Source organism: Daucus carota, chromosome 2, assembly GCF_001625215.2.
Source record: "Daucus carota subsp. sativus chromosome 2, DH1 v3.0, whole genome shotgun sequence".
NCBI classification, from domain to species: domain Eukaryota; kingdom Viridiplantae; phylum Streptophyta; class Magnoliopsida; order Apiales; family Apiaceae; genus Daucus; species Daucus carota.
The window spans coordinates 32,764,004-32,788,392 of NC_030382.2; the positions used below are offsets into that span (position 1 = coordinate 32,764,004).

General features: G+C 34.7%; 1 protein-coding gene across 2 annotated transcripts; it reads right to left on the reverse strand.

Moving 5' to 3' along the window:
* Nucleotides 1–4: 4 nt before the first annotated feature.
* On the reverse strand, nucleotides 5–22,637 carry LOC108206303 (agamous-like MADS-box protein AGL19). Of its 2 annotated transcripts, XM_017376553.2 has the most exons (8): nucleotides 22,490–22,637; nucleotides 21,917–22,333; nucleotides 1,667–1,751; nucleotides 1,054–1,118; nucleotides 855–954; nucleotides 690–731; nucleotides 526–564; nucleotides 5–435 (listed from the first exon to the last, which is right to left on the reverse strand). In XM_017376553.2, the coding sequence occupies exons 2-8, from the start codon at nucleotides 22,105–22,107 to the stop codon at nucleotides 316–318; spliced, it is 642 nt and encodes a 213-aa protein (XP_017232042.1). In that variant the 5' UTR covers nucleotides 22,108–22,333; nucleotides 22,490–22,637; the 3' UTR covers nucleotides 5–315. The 2 variants fall into 2 exon arrangements, with proteins under 2 accessions (XP_017232042.1, XP_017232041.1); XM_017376552.2 differs by lacking the exon at nucleotides 22,490–22,637 and having other exon boundaries at nucleotides 21,917–22,483.
* Nucleotides 22,638–24,389: the final 1,752 nt, after the last annotated feature.

Genomic DNA, 24,389 nt, shown 5'->3' on the forward strand with positions numbered 1-24,389 from the left:
TATGTTAGTGTTACAATCTATAAATAGATTATGAATGCTTGAAGCTCCTTGAATCTGTTCCAGTTCGTACATTTTTAGTTACAATGGACAATGGAGAGACGACCAATGTTTACCGTCTTCACTCTTCAGAAAATTGTAGATAAAATAGAAGATACAACATTTTGCAAAGTCAAAAAATTTTGTATGCGATTGAAAAAAGAGAGGCCCGTGTTCCAGCCTCTATAGAAAAGTATATGTTGGCTGTTGCATCCAAGCATTTGAACTTTATTTAAATTTACTTACTGTGTAACCAGACTCTGGTTGAGCAGCACCTGATCAGGCGGTAGTTCTTCTAAATTCTGGCGGTCCTAAGAATAGATCTGTGTCCACGTCCTCCATTTCTCTTCTTGAATCTTTCTCGGATTTATTTTCAGGCTGCAGTTCTTGCAATTCAGACTGTAACCAGTTCAAGCCCACATTATTCATACATTCATATCATAGTTTAATTTAATTTGCCTACAGATTGATTTAACAAATCACACTCACCTTCTTTAATTCTTCATTTTGTTTAGCTAATCTTCTTTCCTGAATTACATGAAAGGTATTGTAAACACCATACATGTCAGTATCATTTTATGCGTAACTTGGCCAGTGTGAGTAATTTGTGGGTATAAGAAGGCTAAAGTTGTGGTATGTTAGTTTTCACATACCTCGTTCCTCAGCTGCTCTATCTGCTGCTTGAACAACTCGTACTACAAGTAGAAAGCAATTGCGTAAAATTAAATTATGATCAGATGCTGGAATAGACCCCATTACTAATTACCAGAGTGGCCTTCTCTGTAAATTAAATTTGCATCAAGAGCATCCATACATACCTTTCTTGCCCTCACGTGTTTTAAGCTCCGGTCTATATCATTTTCTAGCTTTTGCAACTCATCAACAGTGTAAGACTCTAAACCAACTCCCAGGAGCTTTCTGTATTGAAAAAAAGTAACTTAATTGTAAAATTGTCATCAAATGGTCAATTTTGGTCATTATTAGCAGCTAAAGTAATATCACAAAATGTGAACTTACTCTTTACATTCTTCAAGCTGCTTGATCTTTTCAGTCATGGTTGCAACTCTTTCCTCCAGAACATGCTGCATTTATAATAATTATATTAAAAATCCACTATTAGTTAGAGCATAAGTTGCCCTGCGTCTCTGGAAACATTGCTTCGTCATTATTGCAGTTTAAGGAAGTTAAATAAATTGCTGAAGTTAAAATGATAACTATGGCCTTCTTTGGCTAAGCTTCTTTTCCCCGCTTCTGGAATTACAAGTCAGAAGCAGCTTATTCGTACCATTTGTTTAAAAAACTTAAAAGTCAATTTCTGACTTATGAGTCAGAATTTCAGAATTCGAAAATCCCATAGCTAATTTTATAAATGTACACATCCTAATATCTTTCAAAAACAAACATGTGAGAGTCTCATAATCTTTCTCCACATGAGGTGCAATTTGATTTTATTCACAAACACTATTTAGTTATTTAAATCAGTGTTAAGAAGAAAGCTGTGCTTAAAAAATGTTTGTGATCAGCAGCTTCCAGTAACAAGCAAATATTCAAGTTCAGTATCTCAGAGCACAACTAGAAAAATTCTTGCAAAAAATAAATAAATAAAAGTAATTAGCAATAAGTATGTGACCTCTGTATTTTCTTCAACGGCTACGGTTTTTCCGGATTCCAGGTTCTTTCCAATCTTCAGGTACCGTTCAATTATAGTATTTGTACTGGAGACAAAGATTTTGAATCCAAGTTAGTCCACCATATATGTGAGTGTGGACGTGTGTGAGGTATTTCACTTATCTTCTCATTTTTCACAAATAAGTTACCGGCAAAAAAGTACAAATATATCAATATATTTAAAAGATAGATAACTTTTTAACAAATAAAAATATAATACACCTATAAGATAATTATTTATGTAAATGTGAAAAAATTTCGTCCTCAATCAAACTAAATTAAGTTGGCCAAACACCAGCATTATATTTTGGTAAACTTGCCATCTGAAAATTAAGCCAGAGGCAGAAAACGACACAAAATGTTCTAGACTTTTGGTCAATAGAAGGAAAGAGGTACCGCCCTGCCTAACTAACTACGTGCAGAGAAAAGGCCATGAGGGGCACAATTTGAATACATAATGTCCTAAATGGCATTGCCTAGAAAAAAAGCCCCCATTGATATTTCAAAACACAGGTTGAAGTAACATTTAATATGTTTGAATAAGACGTCACACGCATTCACGTTTTGGCAATCTCATTTACTAAATAAGCATCAACGTGACTTAGAGTCGCGTTTACCCACCTTGAAACATGATACTAAGTTACGTTTCACTGGTTAATTTATTAAAAAAAAACTTGAAATTAATGGTTGTTAACATTTTAGGGTTTACCTTTAGGTTTTAGAATGATTTATTTATACTTGAAATTAAATCGACAGACGATTAGGGTTTACGATAGAGGGTTTAGGGTCTTTAGGCCCTAATCCCTCGAGCCTAAACCCTAATTAATGCGAGGCTTTAGGGACGAAGGCCCTAAAGCCGAGGAACTAGTTCAATAAAAAAATTTACAATCGTTAACATTTAGGGTTTAGGTTTGATTTTGGGTTTTAGAATGATTAATTCATACTGTAAATTAAATTGGCCGACGGTTAAGGTTTAGGATTGAGGGTTTAGGGCCGTTAGGCCCTCGAGGCTAAACCCTAATTAATTCGAGGCTTTAGGGCCGAACCGGTTTAATAAAACAAATTAACAGTCGTTAACACTTAGGGTTCACCTTTGGGTTTTAGAATGATTAATATATACTTTAAATTAAATCGACTGACGGTTAGGGTTTTGGATGGAGGGTTTAGGGCCTTTAGGCCCTAATCCCTCGAGCCTAAACCCTAATTAATCCGAGGCTTTAGGCCTAAAGCCGAGGAACCAAATTAGAAAAATTAATCTTAAAAATATTGATTAATAATTTTTAATATTTTAGGGTTCATATTTGGGTTTTAGAATGATTTATTTATGATTGAAATTAAACTAATTTTGTTTAAAAAAAAATTCACTCAAACTGTGGGACGAACCCACGTTTTGAGTCTGCAACAAAGCTAGAACGTGATTTCAACTCACGTTTTAGAAGTAAAAACGTGATATTAACTCACGTTTCACAACTTGGACAGGCCCAGCCCAGTTGAGCAGTTAAAATGTGAAGCGCATTCGCGTTTTGGGCAAAACGTTTGTTAAGTAACGTTTTGAAGTGACACTCAGGACCATTATTTTATATCGTGCCATTCAGGACCATTTGGTTAGAAAAGGTGACTTATAGGGCCGTCACCCCTTGTGTGAGAACAGATTAGGAAGAGACATGGGACACGTGTCCCCCTAAAATTTATTTTTCACATTTTTTTATCATTCTAAATTTTACCAAATTATAAAAATGTCCTCACAGTATTTTAAAATATATCTATTTGGTCACCCAACAACTGAAGAATTAAGAAGTCTAACCAATCTTCATTGTCATAATTATAAAGAAGTCTAGCCTGTGCTTCTATCGTAATCAAAATTCCCTTTCCTTCGGGATAGGTATCAGAAGGGAAGGAAGAGTACCTATCTACTTCATACGGTATATGCCTACCTGATATCAAGAAAGGTTCCTCTTGTTTCGGCTCTTATATAATATAATTCTATCATTTATATTTGTCTTTCGTACAAATAAGCTTTAGTATTTGTACTTTTCGACAATCTGGACCTACTTAAAAAGTTTATACGCAGAGGGTATTTGGTTCATGATTAATGAGTCCGATTAACGAGAATCAAAACCTCTAATTCATGCGTTAGTATTTGAATTAAGCATTTTGTGGTGTGGAATGAGAACTTCATTCTCACTCGATAGGTAAATCATTCTTCCACACCCCTTGGAATAATCATTTCTATGCCCTTCATTCTCATTAGTGCTGTAATTCGATCCGGGCAGCTTGCGAGCTCGCCCGGCTCGAACTCGTTTTGATGGGCTCGGCTCGGCTCGTTTAGTTAAACGAGCTCGAGTTCGGGCAGAGGTTTTGGCTCGTTTCGTTAAACGAGCTGGCTCAACTCGACTCGTGAAAATTAACGAGTCGGATTTGGGTAGTGTTTTAGGCTCGATTTAGTGTTAAATTAAACAATCTGGCTCGCTCGACTCGTTAAAATCGGCTCGTTTAGCTAAACGAGCCAGTTCGATTCGACTCATGAAAATAAACGAGTCGAGTTCGGGTAAAGATTTAGACTTGTTTTCCTAAACGAGCCGGCTCAGCTCGACTATATAAAACTCGGCTCGAATTATGTTCGGCTCGAAACTCGGCTCGCCCGGACCGAATAACAGCCCTATGAGAAATTCTCATACCCCTCACTCTCATTTCCGATTCTCATTCAACTCTATCCTCCAAACCCCTTGGGACAATCATTTTCATGCCCTTCATTCTCATTTCCGATTCTCATTCACATCTATCCTCCAAACACCCTCCTACTTTAATCCTTGTTTGTTCAAAATATTAATCTTTTAGAAAATGTTTGATTTATATTGAAGATTGTGCAAGGGACTATAAAAATACAAATTTGGAAATTATTTATGATCAATCGAGCTTTATGCTTTATTTGACGATTGTTTTCCTTTCTGTTCGTTTTAAATATCGAAAAAACACCTATTTCTTTTATCAGTTATTATTTGTATAATTTAGAAAGTCCCTTACAAATCTTTGTAAGGCCTTTATATTTCTTCATTGGGTTATTTTTGTCAAAGCCCATATGAGAATCTCAAACTTTTTAGCCACTTTTGTCTATATAAAGGAATTAATGGGAAAAGTTCATTCTCACTTCTACCATTTCTCAAACACTCTTCTTCCTTCAAACCTTTATAGCCTTCATTCCTTCGATCAGTTTTTAGAATCCTTTATGGTTCTTCTGGTCAAACAAGTCATCTTCTGACCGATCAGGCCAAAAGAGCGAGGGTCACCCCAGATCCTCTCCTATTTAAGGCGAATAAATCTCTTGTTCGTGCTATTATATAAAGCATTAGGGTCCTCTTGACGAGTTTGGGGATGCTTTTTCAAACATGCTTAGGTGGGAAGCGGCCACCATCCATTCTAGAATGATTAAGGCAAGGTTAACCTTTTGGCTCAAATCTTTAAGATAAAGGCTCCATGTAAGGCCATCGCCCCTATTCCTAATTAGAGGTAATGCAACTCTAGAGCGTTGTCCCTTTTGTATCTATAAGAAGACCCTATATGTTGGCTTCAGATTCCCGCATCCTTCTCTCATTTATCAGCTATTCATCGAGGCCAAGATTTGCCTTACCCAGCTTATACCCAATAGCTGGTGGTTCATCCACTGGTTTTTGTTCAATGAAAGAAATATGGTTTGGGTCCCAGAGTTATCATGTTTTGTTACCTATTAAGTTTGTCAACAGTCCCAATGACTCTTAGTGGGTGCATATTATGCATCAGAGTTTGGGAAATCCTTGTTTTCATCCCGGGACCACTCCTGACTCCCTCCCAAGGTGGAAGCAGGAGTAACTCTAGGTAGAAATAAAAGGAAAGTATTGGACCAACTTCTTTAGGTCCAATTTCTTTTAGGCTATGAATGGAAACAAGTGGAGTATCAAGTTAAGCATGGATGACAAGAACATCATCGAAGTGCTGACCAAGGACTACAACAATTACTATACAGATTTGATTTGCGATTCTTTACTCTAGAGGGCTAGATCTGATACTCTCAAGATTTTGATGATCACACTGCCAGCAAGCTAATAGCATAAAACTGGTGCTTGTTAGCGAGCTATCAATAATATATATGCATGTGCTAACAGTTTGATATGTTTTAGTATTATGTTCAACTGTCAGCAAGCTTACAGGGTTTATCAGCAAGCTCACAGCGTTAACAGAATAACAAATGGATAAGGATCAAAGTCGAAAAGCAAGGAGATTTATTAGGAATCGATTTGTAAGGACTTTAATATTTATATGACTTATATAAATATTAGAGCTCAGTTTTAAATCAGTATTTCAAACAAAAACGATTTCCTAACTTGTAGGAGTTCTTTTCTCTATTTCGATCTTATCTAAAACAACTCCTATCCTATTTCAAATTATGGTTTTATATATACGTTTTACTGAGATATATTCACAACGTTTTGACGCTTTTTACTCAGTAAACTTCACAAGATTAAATGTTCAAATTGGGAACAAATTATGCGTGAGTTCGGTTGGAACAAGAACGTTTGAATTTGTTAGCAAATTGACCGTTGGATCTTTGTGTATATATACTTGAGTGTGATTTCCGTTTTTGATAAAAAGAACACACTTCAAGCTTCTGAAATACAACATACTTACATTGCAAAATCTTTACTTTGAGCTCTAGTACTTATATTTGATTATATATCTATATTGAGTTCATAGTTTTGGTTGTATTACACTCATACATTGTATTGTTCAAAGTGTAAAGTTTTGTTGCTGTGTATCGAGCTTGTGAAACAAGGGAACAAGGGGACTAGTTAGCTAGAAGAGTATACTTGGGAAGTATAGGTCTTGGAGAGCTTTTGGTTCGTGGTTCAGGGGTTTCAGCAAGCTGATAACAGGAACAAGGGTTAAAGGGAGTTATATTATTGAATCATTGTAATTGTTAACATTATTGATTAATAATATAATCTCTTACCAGTTGGTAGGGGACCAAGACGTAGACCATTAGGGTTAGGGGTCGAACCTGGCTAAAATTCTCCGTGTTGCTAGCTTACTGGTTATATCTGTTTTGCATTGCATCTGCATTGTTAGCTAGCTGACTGTTTACTCTGAAATTAACAGCAAGCTGTCTGTGACAGTTTAACTATTCGATTACAATTAAAAATCGGTCATATTAGCCATAACACCTATTCACCCCCCTCTAGGTGTGTAATTTCAATTGGTATCAGAGCTGTGTTTGTACTAATACTTCTGTAACAGGAATAGTATCGATCGATATGGCTGATAACTTTCAGGGAAAGTCCGATTTTAGAGCTCCTCTCCTCACGGGTTCTGACAACTACAATTGGTGGAAAGGCCAAATGGAGGCTCATCTATCCAGAGATCCCCTAATGCAAAGAGTTGTGCAAAGAGGTCCTTATGAATATCTTGATAAAGATGGCAAAGTCAAGGACGTTGATGTTCTCACAGTGGACGAGCTATCAAAGGTTGCTGCCAACGGAAAAGCAAGGAGTACACTTATCAATGGGCTGAATCAAGCTGAATATGACAAGGTCTCTTCTCTCAAAACAGCTAAGGAAATTTGGGATGCATTGGAGACATATCATGAAGGCTCACAAGGCTTAAAGAAGGTCAAGCTCGGAAAGCTCATGAAAGAATTTGGAAGCTTTGCTATCAAGAAGGGAGAATCCATTCGTGAAAGCCAAGCTAGATTCCAAGTTACTCTTAACAGCCTTGAAAGACTTGGCAAAAAGATTCCTCAATCGGAAATCAACATGAATATTCTAAATGCAGCTCCATTCGAATATGGTGCCAAGGTCACAGCATTGGAGTCAGCTCTCAACATTGATACTATGGATCACCTAGCTATATTTGCTGAGTTGGAACAATTTGAAGCTAAGATTGAAGCTAACAGCTCAGAAAGCAGCAAGCTTCCAACAGAGAAAATGAAGAATCTTGCACTGCACTCCTCTGTCAGCAAGCTGGAAACAGATGAGGAAACAGAATCAGATGAGGATCTAGCTCTTATGTCCAGGAAAATCAAGAGAATGATTGAAAAGAAAAACAAAATGAAAAGAGAAAAGGGCAAAGCTTTTGGTGCAAAGAAAGATCCAAAGGATGATGCATGTTTTGAATGTGGCAAGAAAGGGCATTTCAAAAGGGATTGCTACAAGCTGAAGAACAAGTCAAAGCCGCCTAGACAGCAAGCTGATTACAAGAATAAAAAGAAATCCAAGTCACTTCTAACTTGGAGTGATGATGAAGATGAGTCAGCTTCTGATGATTCTAGTGATGAGTTGGTGAACTTGGCTCTTGTTGGTCTCGATGGCTCAATTGATACAACGGATTCAGATACGGACACTAACAGTGAGGTAAACTCTATTAATTCTAAATTACATACTATTGATACAACTACTTGTGAACTAACCATGCAGGATAAGAGTTGTTTATCAATAATGGAACTCATTGATCTAAAGAATGAGAATTATGAGCTCGAGAAAGAAAATGTTCATTTGAAGAAAGTCATAGGTGATTTCTTGAATGAAAAGAGTGCCAAAGCTAGTAGTGGAATCATTGCTACCCTCAAGGAACAGATCTCACAACTTGAAGGGAACAACATGCAAATCCAAAGAAGGAATGATACACTCATGAAGGAACTCAGCTCGCTGAGAGCAAATCTTAAAGCTAAGGATGCAAGCTTGGAGGTATTCGAGTTAAACAAAACCCAAAGCTTAGCCGAAATCTCTATTCAAGCTGAAAAGATCAAATCATTGGAGCAAGAAGTCAAAGATCTTCAGAAAGCCATGGGAAAGTTTGTTCAAGGAGAAGAAAGTCTCAAATCTATGATGAAACAAGCTAAAGGTTCTCATGATAAAGGAGGCATTGGTGCAGCTTCTACATCCACATCTTCAATGAAATATGAAGGGAAAAATGGCATTCCATATAATTATGCCATGCCTTGGGTGACTTGTCACAGGTGTGGAAAGAAGGGCCATCTTGCTAATAATTGTCCAATGAAGAATACTCAATCAGCAAGCTGGAAAAGGAAGTCAGCTCACAGACAGTATGCTGACAACAGAAACAGACAGAAGACAGCTCCGGGACAGTATGCTGATAAGACCAGCAGAACATGGAAGAAGAGTTCTAAAGTGGTCCAAATGTGGATCAAGAAATCTGATCTAAATGTTCTATATTTTTTATCAACTAACACTGCTGGACCCAACAAAATTTGGGTACCAAAACGTTGAGTTGTTTATGTTTGTTTTGTAGGTTTGTCTCGTGTTTAAAGTAAAGCCAAATCAATGGATTTTGGATAGTGGATGCACTAGGCACATGAGTGGAGACAAATCTCAGTTTCTAAGCTTAAAGATGAAGAAGGATGGACGTGTCACAATTGGTGATAGCAAGACTCTTCCTATTCTTGGCAAAGGAACTATAGGTAATAGTATCATTTCTATTAACAAGGTACAATATGTCAAAGGTCTTACTTATAACTTGCTTAGTATAAGTCAGTTATTTGATAATGGTCATATTGTTAACTTTGGTAAGGATGAATGTACTATACTTGTTGGTGCTAACAAAACTCCTCTAGTTGCAAAACGAGAAGGAAATATATATGTTTTGAACTTTGAAGAACAGGAGGCAGGTGTTTGTTTAGAAGCTGTGGATAATAATCCAGAAATTTGGCATAGAAGGCTTGGACATGCTCATATGGATCATCTCAGCAAGCTGTCAGCAAGGAAGCTTGTTCGAGGACTACCAAAGCTTAAGTATGTCAAAATGGAGACGTGTTCTGCTTGTCAATTGGGAAAGCAAACAAGGACTCCACATAAGGCAAAGAAAATGGTATCTACTTCTAAACCTTTAGAGCTTCTTCACTTGGATCTTTTTGGTCCCGAAGCTTATAAGAGTATTGGAGGTAAACAATATGCTTTTGTTATTGTTGATGATTATTCTAGATTCACTTGGGTATTATTCTTGCGTACTAAAGATTGTGCTTTTAGTGAATTTGAGAAACTAATCAAGTTGCTTGAGAACAAACTAGATACAAGACTTGTATGTATTCGAAGTGATCATGGTGGGGAATTCCAAAAAGACTTCATAACTTATTGTGAAGAAAGAGGAATCTCACATGAGTTCTCAGCACCTCGTACACCTCAGCAAAATGGAGTTGTAGAGCGTAAGAACAGGTCCTTACAAGAAACAGCCAGGACATTGCTGCAGGAGAGCAAGCTGCCAAGAAGTTTTTGGGCAGAAGCTGTCAACACAGCAAGCTATGTTCTTAACAGAGTGCTTATCAGGCCAATTCTCAATAAGACTCCTTATGAATTGCTAAGGAAAAATAAGCCTAACATCAGCTACTTCAAGGTCTTTGGATCTAAGTGCTTCGTACTAAAAACCATTGATAGGGATGGTAAATTCGATTCTAAATCTTATGAGGCTATATTTTTGGGCTATTCTTTAACAAGTCGTGCTTATATAGTATATAATCTTGCTAAACATACTGTTGAAGAGTCTATTGATGTTTCATTTCAAGAGTCTACTGATGATCTTGCAAGGGATGAGGAAGAATGTGCAGGTACAGGTACTAGCAGCAAGCTGACAGTGTAGGAAACTGGAAATCAGCAAGCTGACAAGTCAACTGCCACAACTTCAGAAGGCAATAAAGCTACTGAATCCACTCCATCTCTTGAGGAAACTTTGGATAAGATGTCAAAGCTCACATTGGATGAATCCAGAGGTCAAACTTCATCAGCAAACCAAAATGTTGTTGATCAGACTCCTCCTAGGCAGACTACAAGGAATGAAGAGGTCATAGCTCAACATAATCTACCAAAGTCAACCAGAACAGTGAAGAATCATCCTCCTCAGTTGATCATTGGAGATAAATCAGCTGGAATCAAGACAAGAAAAGCTCAAGCCAACATTTGTGCTTATGCTGCTTTCATAGCTCAAGAGGAACCAAAGAATGTTCAAGAAGCTTTACAAGATGAAAATTGGATCATGGCAATGCAAGAAGAACTCAACCAATTCGAACGATGTGATGTTTGGGAACTTGTAGATCCACCAAAGGATGCTTCAATTGTTGGAACCAAATGGGTGTTCAAGAATAAAGTTGATGAATTTGGTACTATCACTCGGAACAAAGCTAGACTTGTTGCACAAGGATACAATCAGCAAGAAGGAATTGATTTTGATCAAACATATGCTCCGGTTGCAAGATTGGAATCTATTAGGATGCTATTGTCATTTGCATGCTACAAGAAGTTTAAGCTACATCAAATGGACGTCAAAAGTGCATTCTTAAATGGATATCTCAAGGAAGAAGTCTATGTCAAGCAACCACCAGGATTCGAGGATGAAAAACATCCAAACCGTGTATACAAGCTCAAGAAGGCACTATATGGGTTAAGGCAAGCACCTCGGTCATGGTACGAAAGGTTAAGTGAATTTTTGATCAAGAATGGTTTCATTAGAGGTAAAATTGATCCTACTTTGTTTACTATCTTTAAAGGTCAAGATATATTAGTTGTTCAAATATATGTAGATGATATTATATTTGGATCTACTAACGATTCTTTGTGTAAGTGGTTTTCAAAGTGCATGCATAGTGAGTTTGACATGAGTATGATGGGAGAGCTCAATTATTTCTTGGGGCTCCAAATTAAGCAAACTCCAGAAGGAATTTATGTGCATCAATCCAAGTATATCAAGAATTTACTCAAAAGATTTGGATATGAGAATATCAAGGCGAAATCAACACCAATGAGCGTTGTCAGCAAGCTGACAGCAGATGAAAATGGTAAAGATGTTGATATTCGAATGTATAGAGGTATGATTGGTAGTTTACTTTATCTTACAGCCTCTAGACCTGATATTATGTATAGTGTTTGTGTTTGTGCTAGATTTCAAGCAAAACCAAAGGATTCTCACTTACAAGCTGTTAAAAGAATATTTAAATATTTAAGTGGAACCATTACTTTGGGTTTATTCTATCCTATCACAAATGCTTTTGATCTTGTTGGGTATAGTGATGCAGATTATGCAGGTAGTCAAACTGATAGAAAAAGTACAAGTGGTGTTTGTGCATTTTTGGGTCAAAGCTTAGTTTCTTGGTTAAGCAAGAAGCAAATTTCAGTTGCTCTATCTACGGCTGAGGGGGAGTATCTAGCAGCTGGTAGCTGTTGCTCTCAAATGCTATGGATGAGACAACAATTGAAGGACTTTGGAATCAAATGCAAGCAAACTCCTATCTTTTGTGACAACACAAGTACAATCAACATTTCAGAAAATCCAGTCAATCATTCAAGGACAAAGCACATTGATGTTCGACATCATTTTCTGAGAGACAATGTTGCAAAGGGTGCTGTCAAGCTGATTTTTGTGGCTACAGCAGATCAGCTAGCTGACATCTTCACAAAACCTCTTCCTGAAGAACGATATGTCGTGCTGAGAAGGGAATTGGGTATGTGTGATGTGCAGTCAGCAAGCTAATAAGCTTGGTCCGGGTACTATCAGCTTACTCTCTGTACTTTACATATTGTTATTTATTTTTGCATGAGGGTCATTCCAAGCGTTTATTGTTAGTTTACCTTCATAAATCAACTATCCGTTATGTGCTGATTTACATGAATATATGTGTTGAATTTTGCTACGTGATTATGTGTTAATCTATGCTAAGTTTTAAAATTCAAATTCTTTGTTAGCTATTTAAGTGGAAATCTGTTGAGACATGTTACTAGTTTTTGTTAGAATAATTTATTTGGATATATCATGTCGTTTATCACCAAAATTAGTTTTACAAATATTATCCCTAAATCCTCTCCCGAGATCATTATCAAAAGATTTTTAAAATCTATCATCTCTCCGAGTCTATACAGTTTCCTCTTTAAAAGCCCTCAACAACCCTCTAGGGTTTTATCTCTCCTACACAATCGCTTCTTTCAATTAACGATTGCGACGATCGGTGCTCGTGTTGCGATGAAGAAGAAAACTAGGGCTTCGATGAAGACTCCAACCTCTGCTTCAACGGTCACTAAGCGGAGACTCATTGACGAGGATTACACCGAGTTGGATGCTGAGTTGGTTGATGTTGAGAGCAGTGATGAACAGTCGGGAGTTCGCAAAGCTGAGAAATCTGGAAATAAAGCTCGCATGTCGGTAGAAGAGAAGACCGAAGGTCAGGGTCTTGAGGATCGGAAAATCATTTTGGGAAAGCCATTGTCTGGTAAGGCTTTCTTTAACTGTGGTGTGGTTAAGCTGTTTAGTAATTTAGGTTTTGAATCGTTTTTGGTTGACATGCCCAAACTCTGTTACCCCTCGCTTGTTCGTGAATTCTATTCACAATTAACTGAAAAAGCCTCTGGTCAGTATGTGTCTTTTGTTGCTGACACTAAAATCACTCTATCTCCACTATTTTTGAATGCTATTCTGAAAACCCCTCCCTCACCAGTTTCAATTTACACAAAAAGAGGTTTTAAGCAGATGGATAATTTTAGTGTTAAGGATCAATTTCATGTGTTGTTTGGGGCTGATGGACCTACTGAAACTTTTCCCTCTACTACTCAAATCCTACCTCTGGCTCATGCTCTGTTTAGGGTCTCCATTGATAATGTGTGTCCTAGATTGGGAACTAGGTCAAACTTATCTGCTCAGGATGTGATTGTAGTTTCTATGCTGTTATCTGGGAAGTCTTTTGACATTGGGGATTTGATACTGAAAAATATGATTGGGGCTATCGAGGGCAAGTCAAACACTGGACTGCCTTATGGGTTGTTGTTGACTCGAATTTTCGAGTGGTTTGGAGTTGGTCTTGATGGGGTTGAGAGTGTACAGGCTAAAGAGTTTCTAGATGTTAAGTGTCTCACTCAGTCCAATCTGAAGCTTGAGAAAGATGGGACTTTATCTGTTGTAGAGGTTCCACCTCCACCTCTAGTTCAGCCTGTTTCTGGTAGTTCTGTTGATCTTGGTATTCCTGCCAAGGATATTCTTGATTTTATGGATGAACTTCGTGACAATCATAAGCAGTTAGTGGATGGACAAAAGCAGTTGTCAGAACAAATGGATGATATTGCTAATCAATTTCAATTCTGGAAAGATTTTGTGTTTGCTGGCAAGACAGGAAATTCTCCTGAAAAGTGTAGCTCAGGGAGCTTTGTCTATGAGCTTCGAAGGAAAATGTTTGGCTCTGCAGGTTCGTCTGATGTCAAATTTGCCTTCACTTCTGAGGACGATGCAACTGAAAGTCCACGGCCACGCACTGCAATGGATGCTCTTCAGGAAGCTGCTGGAACAGTTTCGAAGGATGCAGCTGGAAATGTGATGGTGGCTGAAGCTCTTGCTGCTGTGGAGCTTGCCAAGAAGTTGGGTTCTGATAAGGAGAAATCTTTGGACGATGACGAGGCTTAAATTTTTTCTCTTTTTAATGATTAAGGGGGAGAAAATTTAGGAAAATAATACCTTGCTTAAGTGTTTATTTGCTTAAGTACATTATTGGCCCTATGTTTTTGCTTTGCTTCTGACTAAGTTGTTAAGTTGTTGAATTTGGTTGGTCCTCAGGTGGTTTATCCTGAGTTGAATTTGTTTAAGTTTGTTTTGGATAATTGTTGGTTGCCAGGTGGTTTATCCTGGTTAGGATTCTGTTTAAGTTATCTATGCAAGTGCTTTATTTGATATCTGGTTGCATAATTGTCATATCTGTTATACTTGCTTTATATGCTATATTTGTTTAAGTTTAATGATATTAGATTGTTGTATTCAGGGGGAGTTTAAATACTTTTCCTAAATATGGTGTAATCATCAAAAAGGGGGAGATTGATACTGTCAAGGTTTTGATGATCACACTGCCAGCAAGCTAATAGCATAAAACTGGTGCTTGTTAGCGAGCTATCAATGATATATATGCATGTGCTAACAGTTTGATATGTTTTAGTATTATGTTCAACTGTCAGCAAGCTTACAGGGTTTATCAGCAAGCTCACAGCGTTAACAGAATAACAAATGGATAAGGATCAAAGTCGAAAAGTAAGGAGATTTATTAGGAATCGATTTGTAAGGACTTTAATATTTATATGACTTATATAAATATTAGAGCTCAGTTTTAAATCAGTATTTCAAACAAAAACGATTTCCTAACTTGTAGGAGTTCTTTTCTCTATTTCGATCTTATCTAAAACAACTCCTATCCTATTTCAAATTATGGTTTTTATATATACGTTTTACTGAGATATATTCACAACGTTTTGACGCTTTTTACTCAGTAAACTTCACAAGATTAAATGTTCAAATTGGGAACAAATTATGCGTGAGTTCGGTTGGAACAAGAACGTTTGAATTTGTTAGCAAATTGACCGTTGGATCTTTGTGTATATATACTTGAGTGTGATTTCCGTTTTTGATAACAAGAACACACTTCAAGCTTCTGAAATACAACATACTTACATTGCAAAATCTTTACTTTGAGCTCTAGTACTTATATTTGATTATATATCTATATTGAGTTCATAGTTTTGGTTGTATTACACTCATACATTGTATTGTTCAAAGTGTAAAGTTTTGTTGCTGTGTATCGAGCTTGTGAAACAAGGGAACAAGGGGACTAGTTAGCTAGAAGAGTATACTTGGGAAGTATAGGTCTTGGAGAGCTTTTGGTTCGTGGTTCAGGGGTTTCAGCAAGCTGATAACAGGAACAAGGGTTAAAGGGAGTTATATTATTGAATCATTGTAATTGTTAACATTATTGATTAATAATATAATCTCTTACCAGTTGGTAGGGGATCAGGACGTAGACCATTAGGGTTAGGGGTCGAACCTGGCTAAAATTCTCTGTGTTGCTAGCTTACTGATTATATCTGTTTTGCATTGCATCTGCATTGTTAGCTAGCTGACTGTTTACTCTGAAATTAACAGCAAGCTGTCTGTGACAGTTTAACTATTCGGTAACAATTAAAAATCGGTCATATTAGCCATAACACCTATTCACCCCCCTCTAGGTGTGTAATTTCAAGATCAAGTTCCTTCTGTCCTCAATGTATGTTTTGTAGTTCACGGTTATTTGACTGGGAAGCCTACTTTTTCTTATCATGTATTGTTTGGTTAAACAAGCCAACTAACTCATTTAAGGAATATTGTTGAGAGCCGGATGCCATTTTTGGGTTTTTTTGGCTTTTTTACTTTTCATCTCTTTTTCAACGTTTTTCAAGGAATAGTTAACAACTTTATATTAGAGTTATAATTTTTTTTTTAAATTTATACAAAAAAAATATTTTAATATATCCACATAAACTAAATATGAAGTAGTTGTATTTTATTTTGTTTTCAAATTTTGAATAAGTTATAAGTCATATTATCCAAACACTTTAATAACTTGTAAGTCCCAAATTGTTTATTGTTTATAATCAACTTTTTTACTTTAAGTAATAAGTAACTTTTCCTAAATTTATCTTAACGGCCCAATTATATTTACTTATCACCATCAGCTTTAAGGATCCAACATATACATATTAATTTATAAAAATAATTATTAAAAGATTTAGTTGAAGAAAAATATAATACAAAGCCAACTTAAGTCTTTCCATAACCTAAACTTCAGTCTTTCCATATCTTTTCTTGTGGACTAAAGAAATCTTTTATTATGAAATCAAGAAATGGATTTCAGAATTATCTAATCAAATTCGTGATTCTGGATTCATTTGTGCTCTTGAGGATTAACATTTGTTTTTTCTATGAACTTTAGTTGTGGCAATGTCCATTAAAATAGACTTTATCATGTTTTTTGTTACAATATTAGTTATAGTAGAACAAATTAGGAAAACAGACCTATAATGTATGACTACAGCTTTAACCACAATTGTGAGGACTTTATTAGATCATATGGCTATGTTGACAAATCACATAATATCAACAATAATAGCCATCAATGAGTTTAAAGAGAAGATTGTATAATCTAATCCCCAAAACATGAAACATCATGTCGGTGAGATATGTAACTCGGGGTAAGATACAAGTAATTAGTACAAAATTAATGATTTATGGTAAAAGCTCATATACCATTATTTACTGTGTCTATGGGAGTTGAAGAGTTCCTAAATTGACTTATTGATGTTGACATATTTTTTGATGTTATATGGGTTCCTGAAACTAAGTAGCTAAAGATGAAGGCATATTAATTAAGAAGGTATGTTGTATGATGGGATATGATTTTTCTTGGGAGCCAACATGAATGGAAATGATTTGTAGAACATGCCAACAAATGAAACAATCAATATTAAAGAGCTTGACCCTGTTCAACATTACAAACTCAATCATTTTAATAAAGTGTTCGCTTAATTATGTCATCAAGCAAAACATTGTAGTTTGTTGGTTCTTGAAGATCACTGGCGGAGGGAGGTAGAGACCTCGGGGTGCACTACCCCTTTGTGTTTTTAACAAAAAACAATTATGTAGGACCGAAACATTTGACGATAATAATATACTATGTTGACACTCTCTGCCTCCCAATTCCAAATACTCGGATATTATTTTAGGAGAAATACTTTATATTCCAATTTTTGCTTAAGAAAAAAAAGAAAGAACATATAGTGTGATGATTGATTTCTTCAATAGCCTTGCACAATCTGATCATTCATTCACTCAGAGTTTCAGTTATCAGGTATGTTAATATATCAAAACATTCATACTTAATGCGATTATTTGTTTAGGGTTCATACGTACTCTCCTATTTGAATCACATTTTAATTTTTAAATAAAAGAAGTTATATAAAAGAAAGGCAAATCTAGTGGTCTCTACGGAGGATTATATTACAAATCCTAAGAATATGGCAAGGGTGAAAAATCAGAAGAGTAATGAAACAAGCTTTGCAAGTATAACAAAAATGACAAGTCAAATAATCCAGCCCTTGAAGCTGATCCGGGTCTCAGAATTCCAATTGATAATTACCATGTTAATGACCAAGATAAAATATGCTGGAGATATTTGTTAAAAGGTCCATGTCAACCGTAGGTCCGTACTTCTCCATTCAAAAAATTTGGAGAAAAAATAGACGTTTCAATCCAAGTTAGTTTAAGGACTATCTGAGTTAGTTGGAGTATAGCATTGCAAAAGATGCGGCGTTTTGTCATTGCTACTTCATTTGAAAAGAATTGATTGAGGAACAAGATTGTTTTATTAATAAGGAATTTTCGAATTAGAAGAAAAAAGACAGGTTCAAACTTCATATTGGTGATCTGTGTAGTGTTCATAGTTATGCTTGGAACAAGTGTATTGCTTTAATTTTGCTGAAAAATTATATTTATACTTTCTATGATTTATTTTGCTGAAAATTTTTAGAGTGCCCCTTCAAGAGTATGTTCTGGCTCCGCCTATGTTGAAGATAGAAAATAATTCATTTATATATATGATGAAAAATATTTGATATTTGAAAGGTGTGGATTGTATTTATAAATTTCGGCAATAATGGTGAGATAACAAGATAAAGGCAAAGATATGATGGAGACAAATATCTTGTTATAAGCGTACGAAATTGTTCCTAGATATTTAGAGATTTGTAAATAATTTGCAACAACAGAACTTAATTGAGAAATTATGTGACGTAATTAAGTTCACAAAATTTAAAATTTGTATCAATAATATTTAGGGATATAAGTATAGAGTTAAACAATAAGTAACTTATGTCACAAAAGTTATAGAAGATAAATTACCTCATAAATAATGATGTGAAATATGTTTTGTATCCTATAGAAAATAATTATGTCTCAAAGAATTAGTCCAAATTTATGATGCTTCTTGATTCAATATATTATTCTTGTGAATGCGAAATTGTTCTTTTAATGATTCATCATGATTCGAATGAACTAATTACGATGATGCCTTAATATTAAAAAGGATATTAAAGAATGAGATTAAGTATAAAATTTTAATAAATTATTTGTCTAAAAAATATCATCGTGACGAGAGATAAGCAACAAGGATATACATATATAATTCTTTAACCCAATAAGATTTTGGGGTCGGCCTCTTTAGAGTTGGAAGATAAGAATTATCATATTATATCGGGGTCATGATGACTTATGAGAAGATGAGAATGCATGACATGATAATACTAAGCATTACCGCTGCTATCAAAACAGCAACATACAACACACGGTACCTTACATGTTCATTTGATGATGACAGGACTAAATGGTTATGTTTCAGCAACGACGAGAAAAATAGATCATGTTGATGTTGACGGGACTGCGTGGTTATGTTTTAGTTATGACAAGCAAAACCAATCAAGAAATGCATTAACATTTTTTTGAATTAAAAAAATATTATTTATTAAATTTGAAAAATCTAGTGAATGAAGGATGGTGTTATTGAGCATGATTAGAATGGTCAAAATAACAAAGGTTTATCCTTCATTATACATATTTTTGTGTTCAATTCTTTCTCATGCTAAAAATAGAATTGTCGTATTCAAATTTTGGCTTGTGAGGTGTTCTTAAAAAGATATTCTTCAGTCCTTTGGGTTGTTTATTTTGGTACGAACTTGACACATATTTTAGGTCTCTTATAAAATATTATTTCACAAATTATTTTAAATATCCTTTTTTTTAAATAAAAATTTAATGTTTAAATATTTGTATTGAAAATAAATTTTTTAAGAATAACTTATAAAGAAGCTACTCCCTCCGTCCCACCAGGATGTTTACGTTCACTGTTTGCACACATTTTGAGTCTCTTATAAAGTATAGTTTAATAACTATTTTTTAATATTTTTTTATTGAATAAAAGTTTAAACGTCAAACTTTTTTTCAAGATTTTTTTTATAAAGAAAACTATTACGGAACTATACTTTATAGAAGTCTTAAAATGTGTGCCAAAAAATAGCGTAAAGAACCTGGTGGGACGGAGAGAATATATCTTATGTATAACTTCTTCTTTTTCTTGTCATAATATCTTATGTATAACTTAAAACACTTGTCATGCCAAAAAAATGAGAGGTGTCGGATTTGATTAATAGACATACTTTTCGAAAGTCGTGTTGTTATTTGAGTATTAACTATATACAGGGCTGTTCACGAACAGAGCTGTTTGCGAACAAGTTCGAGTTCGGCTCGATAAAAGCTCGGTTCGTTAAAAACTCGAGCTCGAGCTCGAACACATAAATGTGTTCGTTAAGAAAACGAGCTCGAGCCGAGCTTTTAGTGTGTTCAGCTCGAGCTCGCCTTGAGCTCGGCTCGAACTCGTTCGGCTCGAGCTCGCCTTGAGCTCGGCTCGAACTCGTTCGGCTCGAGCTCGGCTCGTTAAAACTCGAAAAAATGCAATATTTTCACGATAATATCGTATTATATACATGTTATTGAACGCCGAATTCAACATATAATATATCAAATCGATCAGGAGAATATTAACTATAATATGGTATCATCAAAAGTTTTATTTAGCTTGCTATTTTAAGAGTCAAGTAGCAGTTTGGCCTTATTTTATTCTGGCTCGGCTCGTATTTGTTCGTGAACAAGCTCGTGTTCGGCTCGTTAGTTAACGAGCTCGAGCTCGAACACAAGTTTTTGTTCGATAAGAAAGCTCGGCTCAGTTCAATAGGAAAAAATTTAAAGCTCGGCTCGTTTCGGTCAAAACTCGGCTCGGCTCTGTTTGTGAACAACCCTAACTATATATAAAGGGACTCGGCTTTTGAAGAGCTTTAAGGTCTCCACACCTGAGGGGTTTGGTATGGAACCCTTTTTTGAGAGTTATCCTAATGTAAGATATATATGACCCTATGAAAATTTTCATATAAATGATTAATTGCACTTTATTCTAGTGGACACCGATGTTCCAATAAGGTAATGGACTGATTAATGGTTGCAATTTTATCAAAAATATTTGCATGCATGCATTGCTGTGTTGCAGATGACATAGAGCAAGACTAAATGGTGGCCAGCTAGAACAGGCCAGGAAGAGTTTGAAGTAACAATTTCCTGGCTATGCTATTCTCCCGTTATAAATTAAGAAAATATAACTTGTTGATGATATATCATATTCAAATGATGACCAGAAGGTTCAGCAGAGCTAGTAATTTACAAAGAAATAATGGTTAAGAAATATATAGATGCAACTTTACTAATTTTAACCATCGCTGCAATCTGTTTGGCGAATATAAACAAACTCCTCTCCACAAGAAGTTGCTATATACTCTTTTTCTAACATCTTAAAAATCCAACGAATGACCAATCCATACTGACTGCAAGAATATCCCAGAGCTAAGTACTGTAGGGACGATAACTTCAGTGGGAGAAGATGAAGGGAGGGGAAATAACAAGAAATGATAGAGGGGGTTCTTTATTTTATTTTTGTTTATGTTACAAGAAAAAATTATTGTAGACCTGTAGTTTTAACTCTTACAGAGTTACAGTAATTACCTTAATTAAGTGCTTCAAGACATCATTGGCCTTATTTAGTCAGATGCTCATAGAGTTTATATGTAGACAGACATGCTACATTTTATTGATTTGAATAGGACACATACTAACCAGCTAGTTGGCCAGAAACAAACGAATGTGCAGAAAGGCAAGTAACACAGATAACTAGGCCGGCACAGATCACAAGAACAAACATCATGCTTCATATTTTCAGAGGGTGTCACCCAAATATATTACTTAGTACAGTAGCCCTTAATGAAATGAAAGTCAGTACTGGAGATTTTACAGATTAGACTAAAACTAGTCCATCTAATTGTACCATAATGCATACAGACTCCAGTATATAATCGGCTAAGGCATATGTTGATATCAGATTTGGAACTAAAATTACTAAGTTTAATACTATCACAATATCAGATTCAATAAGAAACATTTAAGAATGATGTAAATCATGTATATATAAAATAATTTTCATGTATAGCTGTACTGATTGAGAAACTGAATGACAAAAAAAAAGTGAAGAAGAAAAAGCAAGCAAGCTGCCTGAAACTTTGCACATCCGTACACATTTAATTGCTAAGTTGCAACAGGTGTAGAAATTTAGTAAGACAAGTCCACCTATTTGAATTGTATTGATATATGTGTGTTTAATTATGTGTGCTTAAGTACAATAATACACTACTTCCACTAATTTTATCAACTTAAGATTTAAACATCGATAAACTGAAACATACTTATATTAAGTTAGTTTATAACACACACATACATAGATTATAGAAGTAGAAAAAGTGTGTGTGTGTACCTTGATGAGCTTGAGAACTCATAGAGCTTTCCGGTGGAGGAGAAGACAATAAGAGCAACTTGTGCATCACAAAGAACTGATAACTCATAAGCCTTCTTCAGGAGTCCACTCCTGCGCTTCGAAAATGTCACTTGTCTACTTGTTGTGTTTTCTATTTTCTTCACCTGTGTTTTTCCTCTCACCATTCTCATAATACTTCAAAACCCCTTCACTTCTTCTCCACCCTGGCCCTAGATTTGGAGACAAACTAATTCCCACAAAACACTACTAATAGGTATAGGGCACAGGTATATATAATCAGAAACTCAGACAAGAAGTTTCCACTTATAGAAAGTTGACCTGATCTAAAAGAGGAAATGAACTAAATTAGATAAAAAGTTGAGTTGATCTTGTTGCAGAGCAGCTGCAGCACTAGATCTGGAAACAAAAGCAAGAAACTATAAATGGATAATAAGAAGATAATGCTAGCATCATTCTAACCCTAGCTATGTTACACGTATATCAGAAATGATTTTTCTTCTCTATAACTGGAAATTATTTTTGAAAGAAAGAATGACTGGCAGAGAAAACAACCTTAGCTACTTTCCCTTTTTTGGTAGATCACAACTTGCAACATTATGGACTGCTATAATTGGAACAGCAAAGGACCAATTACAAAAAATAAAAAAATAGAATATATATATATATATACATACACACATACATGTGTATGTGTGTGTCATTATTCTTTTACTCCTTTTGGCAACTACCGGCTCCCAAAATAAGAAAAATCATGGAATATAAGTATAGTATAAAACTAGTGGAGGTCAGCCACAGCCAGCCAGAAAATAAAAGCTGCAAGTAGCTGATTTGATAGAGATTGCAATTTTACCTTGGTACAAAGTTTGTACAGAAACGGTCGCATTTCTTCTTAATACTACTCCTCCCTCCCTCTCTAAAAACATTGCTCATTTGAAATGTCGGCACTGTTCATAACACAAGACAAATTATTAATTTACGTTTAATTTATAAAATAAAATATAATCATAACTGATCTTATTGGATTCGTATTTATGAGTATTTTAATACGGTGAAATTTTTATATTTAATACTAATATAAAATCAAAGATATTAACGATCAAAAGTGTTTATTGGTAAACGTGATAAAAACAAACGGGTATTTAGGGACAGAGGGAGTATCTTATAGCAATTTTAATATTATATCTAATGATTCTTATCAATTTAAATGAAATATAAAAAAATAAACTATAAATTATTCCGAATTATTATATTTCAGTATAGATGATTAGATGTACCAAAAAATAAATAGAACTCCACTAACCTTTAAATATAAACTCGTTTCTTGTAAAAATGAGAAGTTTCCCTCTATACAACCTAGAGGCTAGACATGTATTTTATCCATTTTTAAAATGATTACTAAATAGTACTCAGAAGAATGATAAGAAGTACTCCTAAAAATAATGTTTTCGATTTTGACATACATGCTTGACCATATGATTAAAATGTTATTTCTCTAAAATTAATATATCAATATTTCATTTTTTTAAGAATTAACAAATAACATGTTATATATATATATATATATATATATATATATATATATATAATTATTTTTTTTCTAAAAATTATGTTATATAGTCAAAAATAAATCTCAAATATAGATAAAGTATTCAACTCACAACATTCGAGCTTATCAAACACCTCACAACAGTCAAAGTATAAATCTTTTTATTAAATCATTTTTATATACAAGAATATGGGGCTCAAATATCAAATGATATCAACCACATGAAATTTATCCATTTTCTAAATGATTATTTAATGTTTAACATGCTCTTCGTCCCATTCAATCGTATATGTTTCTTTTTAAATGTTTATGTTTCTTTTTAACTGTTCGGCACGTATTTTAAGACTCTTCTAAACTATAATTCTACAACTTATTTTTAAAATTTTCATTTTTTGTATAAATATATAAATGTTATATTTTTATATAGAAAAAGAAAATCTTAAAAATAAATTGTAGAACTATACTTTATTGAAGCATTAAAATCCGTGCTGCTAGGTGTACTCAATAAAAGAGCATGTCACTACTAGGTGTGAGCAAAACCGAACCGGAATCGAAAAACCAAATCGTGCAAATTCTGTTTGTTTGGTCCAAATTTTCTGAAAATTCGTTCTATTATATTCGATTGAATAGACTAAAATAAAATTCAATTCGGTCCGGTTCTTAAAAATATTTCAGTCCGGAACGAAAAGACTGAATAGTCCAAACAATACATACATACATATATATATATATATATATATATATATATATATATATATATATATATATTATGTGATAATTATAAAATTTAGTTAGGTGAAGTGACTATTATTTTAATATATTTTCTTAACATAATTCATGAATTTTAGTTTTATTTGTAATATAATTTTTCATTTTTAAAAATAAATTCTGTTATTTTTTCGGTTC

Coding starts and splice junctions, on each gene's coding strand:
- LOC108206303 (XM_017376553.2), bottom strand. CDS start 22,107: ATGAGAATGGTGAGAGGAAAAACACAGGTGAAGAAAATAGAAAACACA. Junction 1,752..21,916: donor GAGTTCTCAAGCTCATCAAG/GTACACACACAC, acceptor CTTTGTCTCCAG/TACAAATACTATAATTGAAC. Junction 955..1,053: donor CAGCTTGAAGAATGTAAAGA/GTAAGTTCACAT, acceptor TTTTCAATACAG/AAAGCTCCTGGGAGTTGGTT.